The 20557-nt window shown below is 39.7% G+C and overlaps 1 protein-coding gene across 2 annotated transcripts in view; it reads right to left on the reverse strand.

Moving 5' to 3' along the window:
- Window positions 1–20189, reverse strand: part of LOC309713110 (glutamate receptor ionotropic, NMDA 2C-like) — a 67817-nt gene extending 47628 nt beyond the window's left edge. The window contains exons 1-3 of one of the 2 annotated variants that reach the window (XM_082544468.1): window positions 18952–20189; window positions 3117–3489; window positions 376–474 (exon numbers count right to left, since the gene is read on the reverse strand). In XM_082544468.1, coding sequence (XP_082400594.1) covers window positions 376–474; window positions 3117–3473 — 456 coding nt within the window. In that variant the 5' untranslated portion in view covers window positions 3474–3489; window positions 18952–20189. Of the gene's footprint in view, window positions 1–375; window positions 475–655; window positions 1628–3116; window positions 3490–18951 lie in introns of those variants that run through there. The other variant, XM_082544469.1, reaches the window with a different exon arrangement.
- Between the last annotated feature and the right edge of the window lie 368 nt (window positions 20190–20557).

Genomic DNA, 20557 nt, shown 5'->3' on the forward strand with positions numbered 1-20557 from the left:
CATCGCTGATAATTCACCCATCTGTATTGCTCATATCCAAATATTTGCATGCAGCGAGTTGCTTGCCAAAGTAGGTTTCACCGCTCTGACCTACTTAAGTTGTTTTAAGCTGAGTGATGCCGGTGCAAAAGAGTTCTGACTAAGACAGGAGGCTGTGAAGAGCGAGTGCTGCTGCTGACAGGATTTATATTGCAGGTTGTTGTTCATCTTATACCAAGAAGTTGTTTTTCCCTCATTATACATATGTGACTAGTATTATTTTGATACCTCTGACTGAAATGCATTCACGAGTGTGGTGCGAAGGTCCAATTTAGGCTCGATCCTGGTGGTGGGACAGTGTTGAGAAGATTGAAAGTCTCATTGTTTTCACAGTACCTTATACGGTATGACGACTGCAGACCCACCACTGATGCCCACAATTGGCAGAGCTGTCTGTGTGGAGAGGAAGTCCAAGATCTGTGCTACTTCTGCCACCTGAAAGATTAAAACAAACAGATTTCATATTTGAATAAAAGAAGATGAAAGTGTTGCACCAGAATAACTCATATTCATTAATAGAGCTGGGCGATATATCGAGTTTTTGAAACATATCGATATATTTTATACGAGATATAAGATGTGACAATATCCTTTATATCGATATAGTCTATGTTACGTTATAATTATAGTTGTGGAGCCGCAAGTTTGCCTCTCTTTCGTCCACTTTTGTCTCTACGCAACGTTACTCCGCCTCGCCTTCACTGAAGACAACTCCCCCTCCTCCCCCATCGCTTCACGTGCAGGCAGCGACAAGACGGACACGGCAAATCTCCGTTAACGAGTTACTGCGCATCGCCCCATGCGTGGGGCTGGACGGCGTCAACGTGCTAACGAGCTAAACATGCTAACGAGCTAACCGCGCTAACGAGCTAACAGCGCTAACCCTAAAATCCTTTCATTCTCTCAAAAGTTGATAGCGCGCCTTATGTATGAATTCTGGTTGTGCTTGATGGCCGCGAACCGATTTTATGTGGTACACGGCGCTCAGCAATCTGTCAAAAATGTTTGAGTACGACTTTGGTAAGCTACGGAGCTGCACCGCTTGATAGATTGTCGGCGCATTACGGCTACCGAGGAGCTTCGCGGAGTGATACGTACTGTGCATCAACGTAATATTACCGTATTGTGTGTGTATAAGGACCATAAATGGCACCTGTAAGAGACGTGGTTATGAAGCGGATTTCAAACTCCAGGCTGTCAGTCACACAGTAAAACTTGGGAACAGAGCAGCTGTGAAATCTGTCTGTCTTTGTTATTACGCTCAGCGTCTTTTAGTTTACATTTTGACTGCACAATTGTGAGCTCTTTGTTTAGCACAAAAACAACCTTGTTTTCTTTTATTTATGGAGCATTATTTAATGAATGCTCATAATTTAATTTTGAGTAATTTTTCATGTACATCTGTGCTGTATGTTAATAAAAGTGCCTGTGTGACATCTGGGACACAGCTTTGACTAAGAACTCTCTTTTTGTTCTTACTTTATGGCTTAAAAAAAATATCGAGATGTATATCTTATATCGCCATCCAGCTAAAAAATATCGAGATATGAATTTTGGGTCATATCGCCCAGCCCTATTCATTAATATAGTTTTACCAATTAGTAGTGGTCGAAAGACCAGGATGTAAAATTCATATTCAATCCAGAAACTGATCGATTGCCAGTTTAATGGCAAACTAAGCACCTTTTTTTTGTTTAAATCAAAACAGCACTTGAAAAGCAACAATTTTGTCAGGCAAACCTTAACCGGCATTAATAAAATAATACATAATAAAAATAAAATAAAATAAAATAAATAAAAAATAAATAAAATAAATATAAAACATAATAACAAGTCTTTCAGATGTTTTAAAAAGGTAATGGTTTCAAAACTTGTAGAGCTCCAGTTTTGTTTTCATGTAATTATTATTATACTACACTCAGAATTTGTATTAAAATTACTAATAGGGGAGGTCACAAAATCTGCCAACTCAACCATGTGGAGCTTTCCGCTGTGGTGACTTCTTGTAGATAGGGTGACTAGCCGAAACTTGGGGGGCAAATGGGCAACATGGTGGCAAGAAGGTCCTGGGTTCAAATCCCCCAGGAGCCTCTTTATGTGATTGCATAGTTCTCCCTGCGCCTGCATGGGTTCTCTGGCTTGTGTGGTAAAACAGTTGGTGATTCTAAATTAACTATTGTTGTTCATTTTAATGTCACAGGCTCCAACCCTATCACAAACTTGACTTGGATGGATGGGTGGATGAATGGATGTTTGCAAAAGAAGAAGAATTTGACTGTGAAGTGCAAAGTTGCTCAGCGATCCAGGCATCTATGAAGGGAAAATTGTTGCATTAAAATAGCAGCAACAAAATCCAAAAAATAGCATGTAGCGGCCAAAACCTACATGTACCACGTCTACCCATGCGTGCTTCCATAGTAGATGCTCTATTGCCACAGTTTTCTTTGAGGTGTCTGGTTTTTACTGGCTGTTGTTGGAGTTATGGCAATAGTTTAATGGTAAATCAGAGACCTTGCTCTTTATTAGTAAAAGAATATGTGCTAACAATTAAATGCAAGCTTCAATTCTATGGTATTAACATTAAAAGGCATATCAAATAATAAACCTGTTTCAAGCGTTTTACTTCTAATGCACTCATAAAACATTTCACTTTTTTCAGCAAAATTCTTTTTAGGAGATTTCAGTGATAAAACAAATCTTTGGATGATGTTTTTGGTAACTCTATGCTAGCTATACTTTTTCCTACGACTTCATTTAAGCTGAGAACAATGCCTTTTTAAGGTTAATAAATCCTCTAAAATACTGCTTTGATTTAATGCAACATCTCTTCCCTTTACGATCTGAAACCCTACCGACACCATAATTTAATTTCTGCAAAGACAGCAAGTAAAAGTAAGCATTTAGTACACGCTTGGCATCTCAATTTGTTCCTCTTTGTGATTTAGGACAGGACAGATGCTTTTTTACATAAAGTCTTGCCTCGTGCAGCTTTAGGAAATGGATCTGGGTGACTGAACACCATGACTCTGGAGAGGATGTCGGATCAGAAAACACAAAAATGCATAAATTATTCTTACCTGAGCGCCGGTACCCGAGCCCACATCATCCTCAAACACCACACCGTGCAGCTTTTCCGTTGCCATGGTATCGCAGAGACGTGTCAGCAGGTCACGAGGGTTGGTGTCATTGACCAGCACCGTTACAGGGCTGACCACTACGGGAAGGTCGACAAAATTCTCTCCACTGAGACGACCTCTAACCTCATTCTGGTAGCTAGAGCCGCTGAACACCACCGCGACATTGATGGACGGGTGCAGGAGGAGCGGCCGAGCCTGCAGAGGAAGCGGGGAGGAGATAAGGAGGAGAAGGAAGAGGAGAAGGAGGAAGAGAGGGGGCCAGGGGGAAGGAGGAGGATGTCCCCTGGGAAGGGCCATGCTGGCAGGCTACTGCCTGGAAAGGAGGGTGGGAGAAGAAGAGAAAAGGAAAGGGAAGAGAGCAGCAGTCAAATATACAAGCTGCTTTACTTTTGTGATGCTTTTGACATAATGCCTCATGATCCCTCAGTACATATCCATCCCTTACTTCCCTCTCCTGGTCTGTCTCCCTCTCTGACCCCTTTGTATGACAGTATTAGCCCTGCATTTAGACTTGTGTCGTCAGGAAAACTGTGTCTGTGTGTGTCAGAGTGTGCGTGCATGTAATCCTCCAAAATCCAATCCCCAGTGTCATGACTGTAATCACCTCCCCATCTCTATACATTTCTGATTTGGTGCACACACACACACACACACACACACACACACACACTGCAAGCAGGATTCCAAAACTGTCACACATGTCCTCAACTCTCATTACTGGGATTACATTACGTTGCACCACATTACTTCAGCCAACCTCTCTCCATGTGGTGTGATGTCATCAGACTAACCCCAGAAATGCAAGATGCAAATAAAGCCATAGAACTGAAATTACATCAAACTCTTCATTTATGCATATTGTCATTACAAGGAAGAGTAATAAAAGCAATACATATAATATAATCCAAAAGTGTTGAAATACACTCATTCATCATTCTGTTAGGTACATCTGTTCAACTGCTCAGTCACATGCCAGCAACTCAGTGCATTTAGGTATGAAGACATGCTCAAGGTGGCCTGTTGATGTTCCCATTCTAAACCATGATTTAAAATGGGGAAGAAATGTCATTTAAATTACCCTGAACAATGCATGGTTGTTGGTGACAGACTGGCTGGTTTTTATCATTGTAGAAAGTGCAGATTTTGTTTATTGTCCCACACAATCATCTCGAGGGCTGACAGAGAATGGTACAAAAAAGAGAAAATATCCAGTGAGCAGCGGTTCTCTTGCTGAAAAAACCTTGCCTATGTCAGAGTCAGACTGCTTTGAGCTGATAAGATGACAAATGTTAATCAAATAACCACTTGTTACAACCAAGGTATGCAGAAGAGCATCTCTGAATGCACAACATATCGAACCTTGATGCATCTCTCCTGTCAGCTAAGAACAGGAAAATTAGGCTATAGTTCACACAAGCTCAACAAAAATTGGACAATAGAAGATTGAAGAAACATTGCTAGGTATGATTAGTCTCAATTTCTGCCAGGACATTAAGTGGTACAGCAGAGTGAGAACTTAGAAACAAAAAAACATGATTCATCCTGCTTTGTGTGAACAGTTCAAGCTAAAAGGCTGTTGGTTTAACACCAGCATTTTTCAATTTTCTCAACTTCAATTTTCTCGATACAGGATGGGCTCCTTAGTAACAACTGAACATTGTTTAAACACCACAGCCTACCTAAGGATTGTTGTCCATTTCTTTATGAACATAGCGTACTCATCTTCTGATGACTGGTTACAGCAGAAAAACAAGCCAGTCTCAAATTTCATATCGTCTTCTTGAACAGTCCCAAAGAGCACCTTTGGGATGTGATGGAACAGCAGTGACTGCACCGCTACGCACCCCTGCAACATCATCATCAAATTTGCAGATGACACCACTCTGATGGGGCTCATCACCAACGATGATGACACCGCCTACAGGGATGAGGTCCAGCGACTGTCAGAATGGTGTAACTACAATCACCTCACCCTAAACACCAAGAAAACCAAGGAAGTGGTCATGGACTTCCGCAAAACAAGAACTGATCCCCCTCCCCTATCCATAAAAGGTGACTATATGGAGAGGGTGTCCTCCTTTAAGTTCCTCGGCACCCACATATCCAAGGACCTGTCCTGGTCCACAAACACATCAGCCCTAGTAAAGAAAACCCAGCAGCGCCTCCATTTCTTGAGGGTTCTGAGATGGAACAGGCTGCAGACTGAACTCCTAGTGTCCTTCTACCGTGCCACTATCGAGAGTGTGCTGGTGCACGCCATCCCTGTGTGGTACGCTGGTTGCACAACAGCTGACAAGAAGAGACTACAGAGGGTCATCAGAACTGCAGAGAAGGTAATCGGCTGTCCACTCCCCTCTCTGGACTTAATTGCCAGCTCAAGATGTCTCTCCAGAGCCAGGGCAATTTTAAAGGACCACCTCCATCCTAACCTCCACCTCTTCAACATCCTGCCCTCTGGAAAAAGGCTCAGATCCATCAGGTGCAAAACCAACAGACTAAAGAACAGCTTCTTCCCGAGGGCTGTCAGAACTCTTAATGCAAACTAAGAGTGTGTAAAGACTTCCCCAACACATCCACCCTGACACTGCTGTTGATCATCTATGTGCAATACCTTCGTTGTATATTGGTTTCTCTTCTTCTTACTTTAGCACCTTTGTGGTCCAGCTACCCAATTTCGCTGTGCAAGAAACTGCACAATGACAATAAAAAGCTCTAAGTCTCTCTAAGTCTAAGTCTAACAGGAGAGTCACATTATGGATGCACAAATCAATTCAGTTCAACTAAGTTTTATTTATATAGCACCAAATCACAACAATAGTCGCATCAATGATCTATAAATTGTAAGGTATAGACCATATAATAATAGAGAGAAAACTCCAGCGGTCAAACAATGCCCTTTGAGCGAACTCTTGGCAACAGTGGGAAGGAAAAACTCCCTTTTAACAGGAAGAAACCTCTACCGCTTCCAGGCTCAGGGAACAACTGTGCAGAGCAAGCACAAAGAATTAAGGATGTTTGGAAGGCAAAGTGGCGTGTAACTTTTTTGAAAAGTAAAAATTATATTTCTTTGTACTTGGTCTTCTAAAATGGTCGTCGCTTTAATTAAAACCTAATGTTTGGCATGCATTCACAGTACAACTCAACTTTGCATTTGCTGTTTGAAGATCATTTCCTATTTAATCAATAACCTTGAGCCTTTGATTAAACCAGGTGGGCTTTCATATAGCAAATAAGGATCTCCACACAAACACTCACACAGTACTTAATAGGTAGGACAGAATAGATAGCGTGTTGGTTTCATCTGCGGCCATCAGAGACACCCTGATAATTAACAGCACCTCTCAGCTTTGATTCAAAGCAACACTGGGTTAAATGTGTCCCATCTCTCCAACACACTTCATGCTCCTGGCATATCAATCATTCATCTTAATAAGTTTGTAGGCTCCTGGGTTTTACGTGCCCATAGCAATAAATATGCAGTTTGACCCCTTGAAAGGCAATTTATCCTTATTAGATTTATTCCAGAAATAAACCATTGTGTTTAAAATGGGACTGATGGACAATGAGACTTTTTTTCTTCAAGTTTTGCTTTATATTTGTCAGTTTTCTTTTATTCTATTGATTGTAATGGTCAGCAGTCCCACACTGGCCATTTTACTGACATTTTCTAAGCTTCAAAAGCTCTGCGATGCGGCATGTTTTTAATTTGTGCAGCACATATTAGAAAATTATTATCGAATGTCATCTGCATATTGTGACATTTTGTCAGTTCATTTTAGCTAGGTCAACAATTTAACAAATCCAACCTCTCCAGTTTTCTGGAGATGCCCAGAAAGCTACAGGAGGTGAAATATGAGCCGTTATCAGACCTTAAACAACACACCCTCAAGTCTTTCAGCCAATCATGTTAATCATGTTATGGCCCGCAAAAAAAAGTGTTTACTGCCTGGGCGCAGCAGCCTTTAATCTCTTGGCCAGAGAGTTGAGGTCCCTGGCGCCATTAAAAAATAATTTGAAATTCTTTCGTTTTTAAAATAAAATGTGAATATTTATAATTAGAGCATATTTGTTTTCTCTATCATTCAGTTCAGTTCAGTTCAGTTCATTTTTATTTCAAACATTTCAAACATGTGCCTTCACAATCATTACAAAATATCATTCCATTATTTGTTTGAAAAGGAGTAGGCTGAAGTATTTACTTATTTGTCCCTACCCCCTCAAGTTTTACCTCTCATTCATTTAATTTTTTTTTTGTCTTAAATTAAACAAACAACATATGAAACATATAAACATATGAAGTAAAACAAAACATAACATACATAAATCAAAAACAAGAAATTAGCAAGCCCCACCACAGTATAGTTTCTTTCATATGAAAAATACAGAATGTGTATATTTGCAGATACACAAGTTATGGAAAAACAACAAACCAAAACAAAACAAAAAAACAACCAAAAAAGAACCGCAACACCATTACCAGCAACATTACCATCCTGGGTTAACCCCGTTTTCTTCATTCTTATACTTATTTAAAATTAGGTTTTTATATTTTACTTTAAACTGTTTTATGTTTTGACTGTCTTTTATTTCTTCTGTTAGACTGTTCCATAATTTAACTCCTGCAATTGAGATTGACATAGTTCTTAAAGTTGTTCTAGCACTTTGTATTTTTAAATTCCATTTCCCTCTTAAGTTATACCCACCTTCTCTTTCTATGAACAATTTACAGATTTCTTTGGGAAGCAATTTATTTCTGACTTTATACATTATTTGCGCTGTTTTAAGCTTCACCAAGTCTTGGAATTTAATAGCTTGCATTTTGACAAAGAGTGCATTTGTATGGTCCCTGTACCCCACATTATTTATTAATCTAATGGCCCTTTTCTGTATTATAGTTATTGTTTGTGTGTTACTTTTGTATGTGTTTCCCCAGACCTCTACACAGTAGCTCATATATGGCAGTAGTAAAGCACAGTATAAAATGTGCAGTGCTTTCTGATCCAACATATGCTTTGCTTTTCCCAGGACGGCAATGCCCCGTGCCAATTTCCCCCGAACATAAGTAATGTGTGGCTTCCAACAGAGCTTGTGGTCAATGATCACCCCAAGAAATTTTATTTCATTTACTCTTTCTAAATATACATTGTCAACACATATTTCTACTTCGATGTTTTTCTTTTGGTTTCCAAACAACATAAATTTGGTTTTATCGAGATTCAATGATAATTTATTTATATCAAACCACTTCTTTAATATCGTTAATTCCTGTGTGATCATTTCCAAAACCTGTGGCAATTCCCCACCTGCACACAGTATATTTGTGTCATCTGCAAATATTACAAACTTTAAAATCTCCGATACTCTGCAGATATCATTTAAGTACATAATAAACATTTTTGGACCCAGTACTGAACCTTGAGGTACTCCACAAGCTATATCCATCAAATTAGATTTATATTCATTTATTTGTACATATTGTTGCCTATTCCCTACATAGCTTTTTAACCATTCCAAAACCACTCCCCTAAACCCGTACTTTTCCAGTTTTTTTAATAGAATTTCATGATTAACAGTATCAAACGCCTTCTTTAGATCTAAGAAAACTCCGAGCGCATACCTCTTATTATCCATACATTCCGTTATCTTTTCCATTAGATCTATCAGTGCCAAAGCTGTTGATCTGTTGTTTCTGAACCCATACTGACTATCTGTCATTAATTCATATTTTTCCACAAAACTGTCAAATCTTTTTATGAAGAGTTTTTCCAGTATCTTAGAGAACTGGGAGAGTATTGACACTGGTCTATAGTTTGTAAAATGATGTCTTTCACCGGTTTTGTAAATGGGAATAACTTTAGCAACTTTCATTTTTTGTGGAAAAACTCCTTTTTGAAACGACAAGTTGAATATATATTTTAATGGTTTTACGATACCATCAATAACTGTCTTTACCGTTACCATATCAATATCATTCCAGTCTGTACTGGTTTTGTTCTTAAGTCCTCTAACCATGTCATAAATCTCTTTCTCTTCCACTGCTCTTAAAAACATTGAGCTACTATTCCTTTCAATATTTTCACCAGTGTCCCTTTCTATTCCATCAACCTTTATTTCTTCTGCCAGTTTTGGCCCTATGTTTACGAAGAATTCATTAAAGCCATTTACTATCTCCTCCATGTTATTAATACTTCTTGTCCCTTCTATAAAGTATCCAGGGTAATCATTATTCCTTGTTTCATTTTTGATTATTCTGTTTAATACATTCCATATATCTCTTGTGTTATCTTTATTGTGTTCTAACCTTTTAATGTAATACTCTCTTTTACAGGATCTCATTATATTAGTTAATTTATTTTTGTAAGTTTTATACTTCATTTCAGTTTCTATTGTTCTCTTTTTTATGAATTCTCGATATAAGGTATTCTTTTTTTTGCTGGCATTTTGTAGTCCTTTTGTCATCCATGGTCTTCCTGCATAGTTGTGTTTCCTATTGATTTCAATTACTGGGCAGTTTTTATCAAGTAATGTGTTAAATGTTCTTAAAAATCCTTCGTAAGCTTTATTAACTTCTGTTTGTTCATATACAATATTCCAATCTTGCTTTAAAAGTTCATTTCTAAGACAATTTAAGGTCTTCTCTGTTCTTATTCTTTTGTAAATAATCTTATGTCCATCGTTGTTCACTTTATAATGGCAATTATACGATGCAAAGACTGGTAAATGGTCACTTATATCATTGATTAACAGCCCACTTTTTATCTTTCCTTCTATTATATTTGTAAATATATTATCTAATAGAGTTGCACAATGAGATGTTATTCTGGTCGGTCTTGTTATCAGTGGAAATAAACCGATGCTGTACATGGAATCAATAAATTCTTCTGTACTCTTATTATGATTTGGATTCAATAAGTCAATATTAAAGTCCCCACAAATAAACATTCTTTTCTGATTTATATTTGTAAATAAGTCCTCCATATTATCCTTAAATATCTCAATCTTAGATCCTGGTGTTCTATATATACAACTGACAATTAGGTTTTTCCTTTTTTCTATAATTATTTCCACTGATAAACATTCCATCACTCCATCAATAACAGTTGTCATTCTTCCCATTCTTTTGTACTTTAGGTTTTTATCAATGTAAAGTGCCACCCCACCTCCTTTCTTGTTGATCCTGTCTACATGAAGGAATTCATATCCATTTATTTTAAAGTCTTCTTCTTTTCCAGGAGTTATCCAGGTCTCCGATATGGCTATCACATTGAATGGCTGTTCAAACTGTGTTATGTAGTCTTTGATGGATTGAAAGTTTGCATATAAGCTTCGACTATTAAAGTGAACCATTGTTATACCCTGTTCTACCTTGAATTCCTTTTTAAGTTGCTCATTTGTATAATAATTGCATTCATTTGTCTTATTGTTAAAGAAATTACAATCAGGATCTATGTTGCTGTCATACATCAATGTCTTATTTTCAATATCTATATGAGTTGTTAGTTGAAAATTGTCAGACATCTGCGTTGGTTGTGCACTTGGACGGTCCCATCATATTTAGCACTGCTTTGCATTTATCAGTTATATTTTTCTAGTTCAGTCATCTCTTTGATGACTAGAACCTTAGCCTGCTCTGGTGTTCCATTTAACTTAATGAATATTTTACAGTCTGACGTCCAAGTTGACTGTATTTTCTTCTGTTTTCTTAATATTCTTGCTTGTCTTGCAATGTCTGCATTTTTCTTGATTAGGTGTTCATTTAAATAAACATTTGTACCTTTTAGCTTTCTTCCTTGCTTGAGCAGTTCTTTTTTCTGTTTTCTATTAACAAAACGAATGATAATGGCAGGTATTTGATTTTTTCTCGGAAGAGGATGGCATCCTTCAATATTTTTACTGTCCATTTCTATACCTTTGCTTTTAAAGAAGGCCATTACCTGCTCTTCCAAAGAGCGTAGCTCTTGCTCGGGTGGCTCCCCTCTCTCTGCTGCTGCTACCCGTGCGTATGTCTGATGCTTGGTTTCCAGTCCTGTCACTATCACATCATTTACTCTTGAATATTGTTCCAGATCTGACACCCGTCCTTCCAGCATAGCAATCTTCTTGTCCTTTTCCTCGCTCTGCCTTCTTAGTTCTTTAATATCATCCATTAAATTGAGTATCAGTTTTTGTTGTTTTGAAATTGTTGTTATTTCTTCAGACATAAAGTTTAGGGATTTCTTTATGTCCTCCAGTTCCTCCTCATTAACGTTGCTCCTCTTAGGCGGCATCTTAACGCTCCTGGGCCTGGTGGAGCAGGAGGATCCTGGGCCTAGTGGCTGCTGGAGGATCCTGGGCCTGGTGGAGCAGGAGGATCCTGGGCCTAGTGGCTGCTGGAAGAGCCTGGGCCTGGTGGCTGCTGGAGGATCCTGGGCCTGGTGGAGCAGGAGGATCCTGGGCCTAGTGGCTGCTGGAAGAGCCTGGGCCTGGTGGCTGCTGGAAGAGCCTGGGCCTGGTGGCTGCTGCAGGATCCTGGGCCTGGTGGCTGCTGGAGGATCCTGGGCCTGGTGGCTACTGGAAGAGCCTGGGCCATAAAAAAACCCCTACACTATTTGGATCAACTCAGTGCGGCTCGCCACGGTTTGGGGGGTTTCCATTACCTGGCACCAGGTACTCTCTTAGTACCTGTTCGCCAGGTGTTCCAAGCAATCAGAGCAGGTACTAAAATGTGACGTCATCAGGCTGCATGCCACCGACTGGTTGGACAGTAGCCTCACTCGATGAGTCATGAGAGCTTCTCCTTCACGAAAATTAAACCGCAATTTTTTAGGCCCGACAACAAGCGAAATAGCCACAAAAAACAACGCGGTGTTCATCTGAGTCTAACAAAAAGCCACAGAGCGAGCAGCAGGGATATTCTTGCCTCGTTCACCTTTTTTGTAGTGTTCGTGTCGGGGAGGGGGGGGTGCATTGCTTTCACAACAGCCACGCAGGTTAGGTATCAGTGGATTGTAATGAAAAAGTAATCGATCAGTGGCGAGTCAATCCGATTAGGCAGTAGTAGAAAAGGGGCTTTTGTTTCCAGTGAATAATTATATGTTAATGTTAATTGTTGTGTTATTTGGATACTAAAAATTAGCACTTTAGTCCCCCAAGCAGCATACTTAAACTGAAAGCCATAGACAAAGAACAGCTGATTATATTTCAAATATGTGAAATAAAAGGCAAATAAAGAAACACATACTGACCTTCGTTAATATCTGAAGCAGAAAACGTAGGCAATATTCCTAATTATCACACATAATGTTCATTTTACAATTTGGATGTTACACAGTAAGATTAATATTGTACTGAGAGAAAATGTTATATCTTCAAGGGTAAGAGCTGTTTTTTGCAAAACATTATTAAAGCCTGTGGATCAAAAGACGTTCATATTCTGGAACATATTTGTCATTTAAAAGAAATTACACCGCATCTCCAATAGCTAGAGGATTAAAAGGGAAAATTAGAAGTAAAATTGTGCAGCTGGATAGTGTATTGGTAAGACTACACACCTTCGGAGCGGGAGTCACAAGTTTGATTCCCACCCGGTATCTAGTAAGGGTCCTGGCTAGACCCCCCGTGCAAAGCAAAAAAAAATAAATAAATAAATAAACAAGCCCTGCAGCCTGTCCGCAGCTCGGACACAAGAATTTCACTACGTGTTGTACTCTGTATAATGACAAATAAAGGTTGCTTGTTGTGAAAATTAACTCTTAGTTGTCCCATAACTCAATGCTTTATGCATGAATGTGAAATTAACTTGCAAATCTGTCATAAACTTTCATAATTTACTTTTTCATTTCCTTCTACCAGAGTGAATAATAAACTGTTTACACAATGCTTGCTGAATTTTGCTTGAAATTATATTAATTCAAGCTCACACACACAAAGTCAGTAACGGGTTTAATGTAAATATACCTCCAAATGTTAAATGTGGTGGAGGGGAAACCAGAGGATATCTGCAAAAGATGGAAATAGCCTGTGTGGATCATATGACTAGAGAGCAGGTCAAGTGTTCATTTACCAGTGTAATCTCTGGAAAAAGAGATTAGCAGTGTGTTTGTGTGCGAGTGTCTGTGTGTACGTGTGGGTAGGAAGTTGAGGGAGTGGGTGTCTCTGCTCTAGATTGGCAGCAAGAGTATGATTATGACACACAAAGGATGTGTCTAAACTTAACACACAACAACTGACTTGTGGTCTTTTTAAATGAATTATAAAAATCACATGGCTTGTTTTAGAGAAGATGCAGTCAATGAAAGATAAATGTGAAGATGTGAAGATGTCAGACAGCAGATTGTCAGTAAGTGTGTACACACATTTTCCCCAAATCCTTGGATGTTTTGCCCTTTTTTTAAGGTTTATATTCACATGCACAGTTTGAGCGAATGAGCATGGTAGTGCATGCACAGGTTTTTTTTATTATTATGGAAATTTCCAGATGGAGTGCAGCTCTTCATGTGTGATAAACTCTCTCACTGGGACTTAGGTAGGCATGCTTCAGCATCAACACGACAACGTGAATCCAAATTCCTCTTGCCATCACTGTTAATAAAAAAAAACAATCAAACAGCTGCGAAATACAAGAACAATGAGAAGTATAAAAAGAATGGTTTCTGGTTAATTTGACTAGTAAACAAACAAACAAAAACAAACAACATACCTAATAGACAGTGTCTCATATAAAATAATCATTGGTTTTTTTGTGGGGGTTTTTTGTTTGTTTTTTACGGTTGTTGTTTTTCGTAATATCTTTGCCTAATAAGTACAGAATATTTCAAGCCTGCCGCCCTCTGAGAACTGATCAAATTAATCATAGCTAAAGTAGGAAGCTACTTTTTGTACTGAACTTTTCACCTCTCTGCTGATGCTACAATAGTGGAACAATCAAAACTCTCAAAACACTGACACACATCTGAGTTCTCATAAGCCTATAAGTGGGCTTGTTTCACAGTCTGCAGTAATGTTTGTTTTTAACATTATCAATCAAATACTGGACTACATGTTAAGCTGATGTGTAAGTCAGTTCTCTCTCTCAGCTGGGATATGACAGCCTCCCTCTATTCTCGAGGGGAATAAGCAGATTGGAACTAGTTGATGGGATGAGGATCATCATCATCAGAAAATTATCAGCATGCCTTGTTTGTAGGGTTCTCATAATACAAGAAATCCAAGCTCAATACTGATACCCAGGAAATTATTCAATGCTTAATACGATTTTTGATATCACAGGGGCAAAAAAAAAATATTTTTTTAAATTGACATTACCAGTGGGTAGCACTGATAGCATTTTTGCCTAGCTCATTTGTTTTTGGCCACAGCCATCAGGCACTGCTTAATGATAACTTGACAGCTAATGTGGTTATTGGATAAAGATACTTTCAGCTGTTCACTTACTTCTACAGGACCTTCCATAGCAATTTGTATCTGTATGTTTGATTTGGCAAAGATTTTATACCAGATGTTCTTACTGATGCAAACATCCCAGTTATCTGGGCTTGGGACCAACACCATAACTAGGAGAACACTGGCTTGTGGTTAACACTTATGATAACTGATACTTCAGTGTTGTTGGAACACAGCATTACTGACCTCCCCTAAATTCCTCCTAAAGTGTTGTTTCATGTTGTGAAAACTACTTAATCTGCTAATGAGGGAAGAGGCTGTGTGCTTCCCTGTGTGCAGGTGGAGGAGGTAAAAACAGCATTATTGGTATCATTACTGAGAAAAAAGGAATATCTAATCCAATAGTCATTTTTGGTATTATTGATTAGTATGTGAGAATTATAAAAATAATTTTTTAAAAGCCTTAGTTTCAAAGGTGTTGTTGAAAAAAGAATTCCACGGCACTAATTAGGGAGCCTGAATTAGTGGGTAAAATTAATGTAGTAAAAACGAACATCCTCTCATCAACATACAGCATGCACAGTGCTCTGACAGCTGCAGGAAACGTTAGGAATCTCTAGAGCCCATTTATACAGAGCTAGGGTCCAAGAAATCCCAAAATGAGCCTTTATTCTGCAGAGTTATTTCATTTCCTGATACTGATATTCTGACAGTGGAAATTCCCAGTGAATACCTGATTCAAAGAATTTTAGATGCAATACTGATTGCTCTAATTGCAACACCACCGACAAGTGAACTTAATAAACGTGATACTTTTGTTACATGAAATACTAGAAAACCTTGGGTCCTGACATTGATGTGGGTGCCACCTATGTGTTGCTGTAGACCAAGCATATCTGCCATGGTAGTATCTCTGCAACCTCAGCACTGGCCTCATTAAGTGGGACAATGCCCCCGCCCAATCACACAAGTGCTCTGGAATACAACAGAGACCCAAGGCTTTGACCCAGCTCCTGAACTCCCCAGATCCCAATCCGATCAAAAAAGCTCGATCCACAGAGACGCTGTCCTGCAACCCACAGGACAGGACATCCCACTGGATGTTCTGTCAACAACCTGGTGCCAGACACCACGGCACACTCCCAGAGTTCCCATGGCCATGCCCCAAATGGTCGATCAAAGGACAATCTAGAAAATATTTGGGGCGTGATGTTATGGCTGTTCAGTGGTGTATAGAGTGGCTATGCCCACTCTCAGAAAGACATTATGTACTGTCGTGGATTTTACATGTTTGCATCACATACAGTTTATTTGGATAAGCCATGTTTTCTCACTTGAAACAAGGAACCCTGTATTTCCGATTCTAGATTAGGCAGATAGGAATTAGCCAGTGTAAAATAGGTAAAATGATCCTTGCAGCATGACACACATCATATCCCCAATCCCCCTAAATCAGAAAGCATATCAAGCCCATGATGGCTGCCAATTTGAAACTCTGCAGCTTTGAAACTGTATAAGAGGTATGGCATTGTTAAAACTTAGAGAATATTTTGATGACATACAAATTCCACCTGTAATCTGTTGGTGTGCTCAGGATTATGAGCCAAGGTGTAAAAATGTAAAAGTTGAAAATGGAGAAGATAAAAGATTCACATCATTCACACTAAAATTATAATAGAAAAATATAAGTTAGAGAAATAACTCCGATGGGTACCTTATGACAATTATTTTACTCCAAATACTTTGGACAAAAGCATCAAACAATGGATACCAAACCGAATAACAGCACTGTGTAACGTAATAAGACAACCAGTACCCTTTAAGATACGTACAAGAGATTTTTATAAGTGGGATGTAAAGCGTCCCGCTTATAAAAGTTTTGAGAAAAAAATGGCATAATTACAACCATATTAGAAGTCTACAATTCAAGTAATATTGGGCAATATCTACATTACATCAAGAGTTAGTGGAAAAGAAAAGGAATGCAGCACTTCATGTTGAATAGAAATGGGAAAAAGAAATGGGCATGAATATTTCTGAATAGTTGCACATATGGCAAAAACAACAATCTACTACATCATCAGGTAGTTGGAGAAAACAGTGTTGGGAAAACACATCAGTAACACAACCATGCTGGAGCGGTAAATGTAAATTTTTTGGTTATTATCAACATTCTGGGTTACGATATCCTATGGTCACATATGGTGTTGTGGTTAGGTAAGATAGCAAAATACTGTGCCAAGAGAAGACACATATTTGTTTAAAATTTTATCAGCCTGTAAATGGCTGAAAGTAGCGAGTGAAATATATGTTATGGAGTAATTGACTCATAAGGTACCACTTCATGAGGAACTGTGTTGAGAGAAACGGAAGAAATGGACCATGTTCACATGATAATGACAAGGTGAAGGCTGAAATACTGATGTCACAGAAACAGACTGCAGAGACAAAGTAAATCAGACTGTTCGTGGGGTGATGTGGTGATTTTCATTGGTTTGTTTTGTTACTCTCCGTTCTTTTGTGTATATCTGAAAGAGAAATGAAGTGTTAACAAAAACATGGCTGCCAAGTGGAAAGACTTGAGGGACTCAGTCATGTGCAGATTATTGAGAATCCACTCAATGAAGCACTTCCATTACCATTTCCTAAAGTAACAGCTATGTATATGACCAATAACTGTCCACTGGGCACAGCCACTCTGTCAACATCCTTTCCCTTATCCCTTTATTCCTCCGTCTGAATGACTTAAAGAAGCTAAGTTGATATGTGAGCTCTCTCATCCTCATGTTCGCATACAGTTACTACAGCCAATCAGCCTTCCACATACAAACCAAGCTCACAATATGAATAAATTAGTGTGTCATGCTTAACCTCTGAGCTTATTATAAAACACATCACATGTCTGCCACTTAAAATTATCATAATAAGGATTTTAACAGCTAGCTTCACAGCCTCATTTCTCAGTAGGTTCCCGATTTCGCACATAAAGATTTGACAGCTTTAAAAGGAAATCGTTGCAAGCCAGATGTATCAGCAGACGTGACTGACGCTGACATGGTAAGAGCGCGTCTAAATCTGCTTAGCCCTCAGCTGCTCAAATGTATAGCAATCAAAACCTCAGAGACACCCAATTTGCATGCTACACCTTCTTAAAAGAGACACTGTCACTCTCACAAAACCATACATGAAATTGTATATATTAATATGTACATAAAAAGATTTGTCAAAAATCACAAGAAATATTACATTAGTGTGGAACTTTTAGGGTCCTCTTGTGGCCTAAACCCCCAAAAAGGAACCACAGCGGTAACTGTTCGCAACACAAACTTTGTAATGTAGTGTTTTACTCAACCTTTTTCAGAAGAATTATAGTATTTCAGAAATACTTAATTTTATTATTACTTCTGTTTGTACTTGTTTAAAATGTCTCTTGCCACACTGTGGTCCTCAGATTGGTCAAAGACCCCTGAGTACCACTGCTTGAGTAAAAATCATGATAATACATTATTAACATACATTTTATTTACTTTCCAGGAGCTTGTGATCCATTAAATTTGTCTGTAGAACTCTTCCAAATTCAGAGATGCCATGCTGAGAACAGGTGTATATATAGCTCAAAAACCATATGCCAGCATTGTATTTATAGACCCAGTGAATCAATATTAATAGAGCAGGAAAAAAAAACATTTTATTGTCCGATTAAACATCTTGTGGCCGTCAGATTAAATTTGTGAGCTTTCGGAGGGCCACAAACCCCTGTTTGGGGAACCACTAGCCTGTGGATTAAGTAGTTTTAAACAAACTGTGCTAGATTGTGCTGCTCCACGATAAACTGAATGCAAACTGGAGCAGAAAGCCTCTGTCACTAATGTAGAAGAATGAGTCTCTACCTACGGCTTATGACACAAATCAATGAGCATTACCAAATAAGTGACACAGCAGCAAAACTCTGCAAGTGAAACATTCATAATCCATAAGTAAATGAGTCATTTTGAGGAAGCTTGCATACAGGTGGGGAGGAATTGCACACACACGCACACACACACACAAGTACACACATACAAATACACAGAAACACATGCACACGCACATGCACATCTACAAAGCTGCTAACCACCAAACCCCAGAGTGAAAAATGCTAATATGTCCTCTTACAGTATTTCTTCTTATAGTAACAACTGGCTGCTCTGTTTCTGTCAGCAGCAAACAGGAGCTTTCTCTCAAGGAAACTCTTCACTTATCATAGTATTCCTGCATCCATGCAGTGTGTCTACACTCTCACTTGCTGAAAGCTTTTCTCCAATCTTGTATCTATCTGTTGCCCCACATACATCCCTGCCACTTCTATTTTTCTGTCAGAGGATCAGATTAAGAGACATGAGTGTCAGCGAGTATGTGTGACTTGCAGACTTACCTGTGCTTTCTGCTCTGGGTGAACTCCTGCTGCTCCATCTTTTCCCAGATGTTTTCCTCCAAGTGTCTTTTTCTGTTGCTTTCCTTTTCACCTGCTTTGCACCTGCCTCTCTCTCCTCGCAGCACCTGTAGGAGTATGCATTTAGACCAAGTCCCCGCGTGAGTGCAAGCCCGAGCAGGTTATCAGTGCTTCTGTGTCTGTGAGTGTATTTGGCAGCTTTGGATGTCTGCACACTCCCCTCGAGGACTTCACAATGTGACAGTAAGTGTATGTGATATCCCCAATTTTCCAAAAATCTCTCTTTGAAACTGTTCGACTTCTCCTCTCACTTCTCTCCTTCTCCTGTTCTGCATGTGTCACAGTCAACGCATTCGCGAGTGGTCATGAAGGTGAAGACAGGACATCAAAGTGGGACAGGAAAGGAAAGTGAAGGAGAAGGAGGGTGAAAGAAGACGAGAGGTGTGGGAGCCCCTGGATGAGCAGCAAGCCTGTGTGTGTGTGTGTGTTTGTGCGAGTGTGTGCATATGTGCATAAACCCACTGTGTTTAGCTCTCTGTCTATATCCCTCAGGCTTCCCGCTGTTCAGATGAGAAGAAAAGCAAAAGAGGAGGGGGGAGAGTGATAAAATGCCTCTTCAGTGAAAGGGGCACAGACGCCGGTAACACTTCAGCAGAAGAGACGGTGACGCTTCCCCGCCGTCTTTTCCTTCCTCCCCCCCTCCGCCTCCTCGTTCTGTTTTTCCCTCTCCCTGCTCAGGAGTGAGAAACATGACAGATCCACGGGAAGTTAGTAAATCTCACAGACTTATAAGGTAGGGTCCTGTGCACGCATCTGCATCTTTGAAGCAAAAGTTTTTCCCTCCTCCGGTCCAGTTATCAATTCCCTCAGAGATGGTACTCCACAGTAAGGGATCCCCCTCCCCAGTGATGATGACTCTCCTCAGGTCCTGTGCGATCAGAAAAGGTGAGGAAAGAAGGATAAGATTTGTGTTGGCTTGCCTCCCCCCCTCGCCCCCTTTGCCATATGGATGAGAGGTGATCCAGATGTTGGCTGATGGGAGCGTCTGGAACACGGAGAGAACAGCGGGGCAGATGGCAGGTCTGTGGGGTCGGGCCGGCTGTGCACTAGCAGGTCCTCATCCTGTTGCACTGATTTTTTTTTCCCACCAGAGTTTCTCTCTCTCTCTTTCTCTCTCTCAGCGTTGTGCTGCCGCTCATCTGCCTTTGCTGCCACACCAGTAATCCTGCTTTCCATTTCCTCTATAACTCCATCTTTTCTGTATCTCTCTCTCTATCTCTTCTCACTCCATCACAGGAGGGGCTGCCTGTGAGTCCTGATAATAATGGTGTGAGGATTTAGCCTGCCTCCCTTCCTCTCCTCCCTCTCGCTCACTTCAGACCAACCCCTCCTCCTCTCCCAGCCCACTTTTGCTCCCGTTTTCTCGGTATCATTCACCTTCATCCTGTCACATATCCTGTCGTCTTTTCCCTAATCACCTCAGTGTATAGCTCAGTCACTTCACTCCCTCCTTTGCCTTCCCCCCCCCTGTTTTCCCTTCCACCATCAACAGGTCCAAAATGAATCCCATCACAGTTTTGTTTTCCTG

Source organism: Aulonocara stuartgranti (genome assembly GCF_965226115.1).
Source record: "Aulonocara stuartgranti genome assembly, chromosome: 8".
Lineage (NCBI taxonomy): Eukaryota > Metazoa > Chordata > Actinopteri > Cichliformes > Cichlidae > Aulonocara > Aulonocara stuartgranti.